We start from the raw sequence: 633 nt of genomic DNA, 5'->3' as shown, positions 1-633 counted from the left end.
AAAACAGCTTCAGTCAGCGTCGCGGTAAAAAGAGGTGAAAATTGACTAGAGCCAGAGGCATTTCTCCTACATGTGACATCTAACCGTTGTAAACTTCGTGGCATTCAAACAGCACTACCACAAAACCAACGTGCAACGTACCGCTTGTAGCGCGGGCAATCGTTTTTGCTGGAAGCCTTTCACGGCTGCTAGAATACAAGCAGATGTGCGCGTCGTAGGATCACTCAAGTCCACATCTGCAGAAGCACAGGGTGGGGAATCGGCACGGACACCGGGACACCCCATGACTGGCAAAACAGCCCCCTGTAGCCTGAGGTCGTCTCTTTGCCATCACCCCAACAGATCTGTTCTCTCCCCCGGTCGCCTGGACTGTCAGATGAAGTCTGATGCCGTTTACCGATGTGCCCGAATGCCACTCACGAGGCGGCGAGTGCAACGCACGCCACCGGAGAAAGAAGAGCTTTTAGCTCGACGCCGTGCTCCTCCCGCCATCGCCCGCTCCCTCCGGACGTGCCTCCCTCTCTCTCAAAGGCCGAGGGGACTTTGGCCCGGGGGAGGACGAAGGGGACCGATCGGCCCCTAACGGCTCCCGCTCCTCCGGCGGCCGCCCGCTGCGCGGCGGGGCGCTCGGCA

At 59.4% G+C, this 633-nt stretch overlaps 1 protein-coding gene across 1 annotated transcript in view; it reads right to left on the bottom strand.

The window, feature by feature from the left end:
- The window catches only part of TRPM6 (transient receptor potential cation channel, subfamily M, member 6), an 88,221-nt gene that overhangs the window by 86,936 nt on the left and 652 nt on the right, over nucleotides 1-633 (bottom strand). Inside the window, exon 2 of the mRNA XM_010568728.1 lies at nucleotides 142-236. Coding sequence (XP_010567030.1) covers nucleotides 142-236 — 95 coding nt within the window. The remainder of the gene's footprint in view (nucleotides 1-141; nucleotides 237-633) is intronic.

This window comes from Haliaeetus leucocephalus, unplaced genomic scaffold (assembly GCF_000737465.1).
Source record: "Haliaeetus leucocephalus isolate CR32 unplaced genomic scaffold, Haliaeetus_leucocephalus-4.0 Scaffold251, whole genome shotgun sequence".
NCBI classification, from domain to species: domain Eukaryota; kingdom Metazoa; phylum Chordata; class Aves; order Accipitriformes; family Accipitridae; genus Haliaeetus; species Haliaeetus leucocephalus.
The sequence above is the reverse complement of the archived record's forward strand: the minus strand, read 5'-3'. Positions and strand labels throughout refer to the sequence as shown.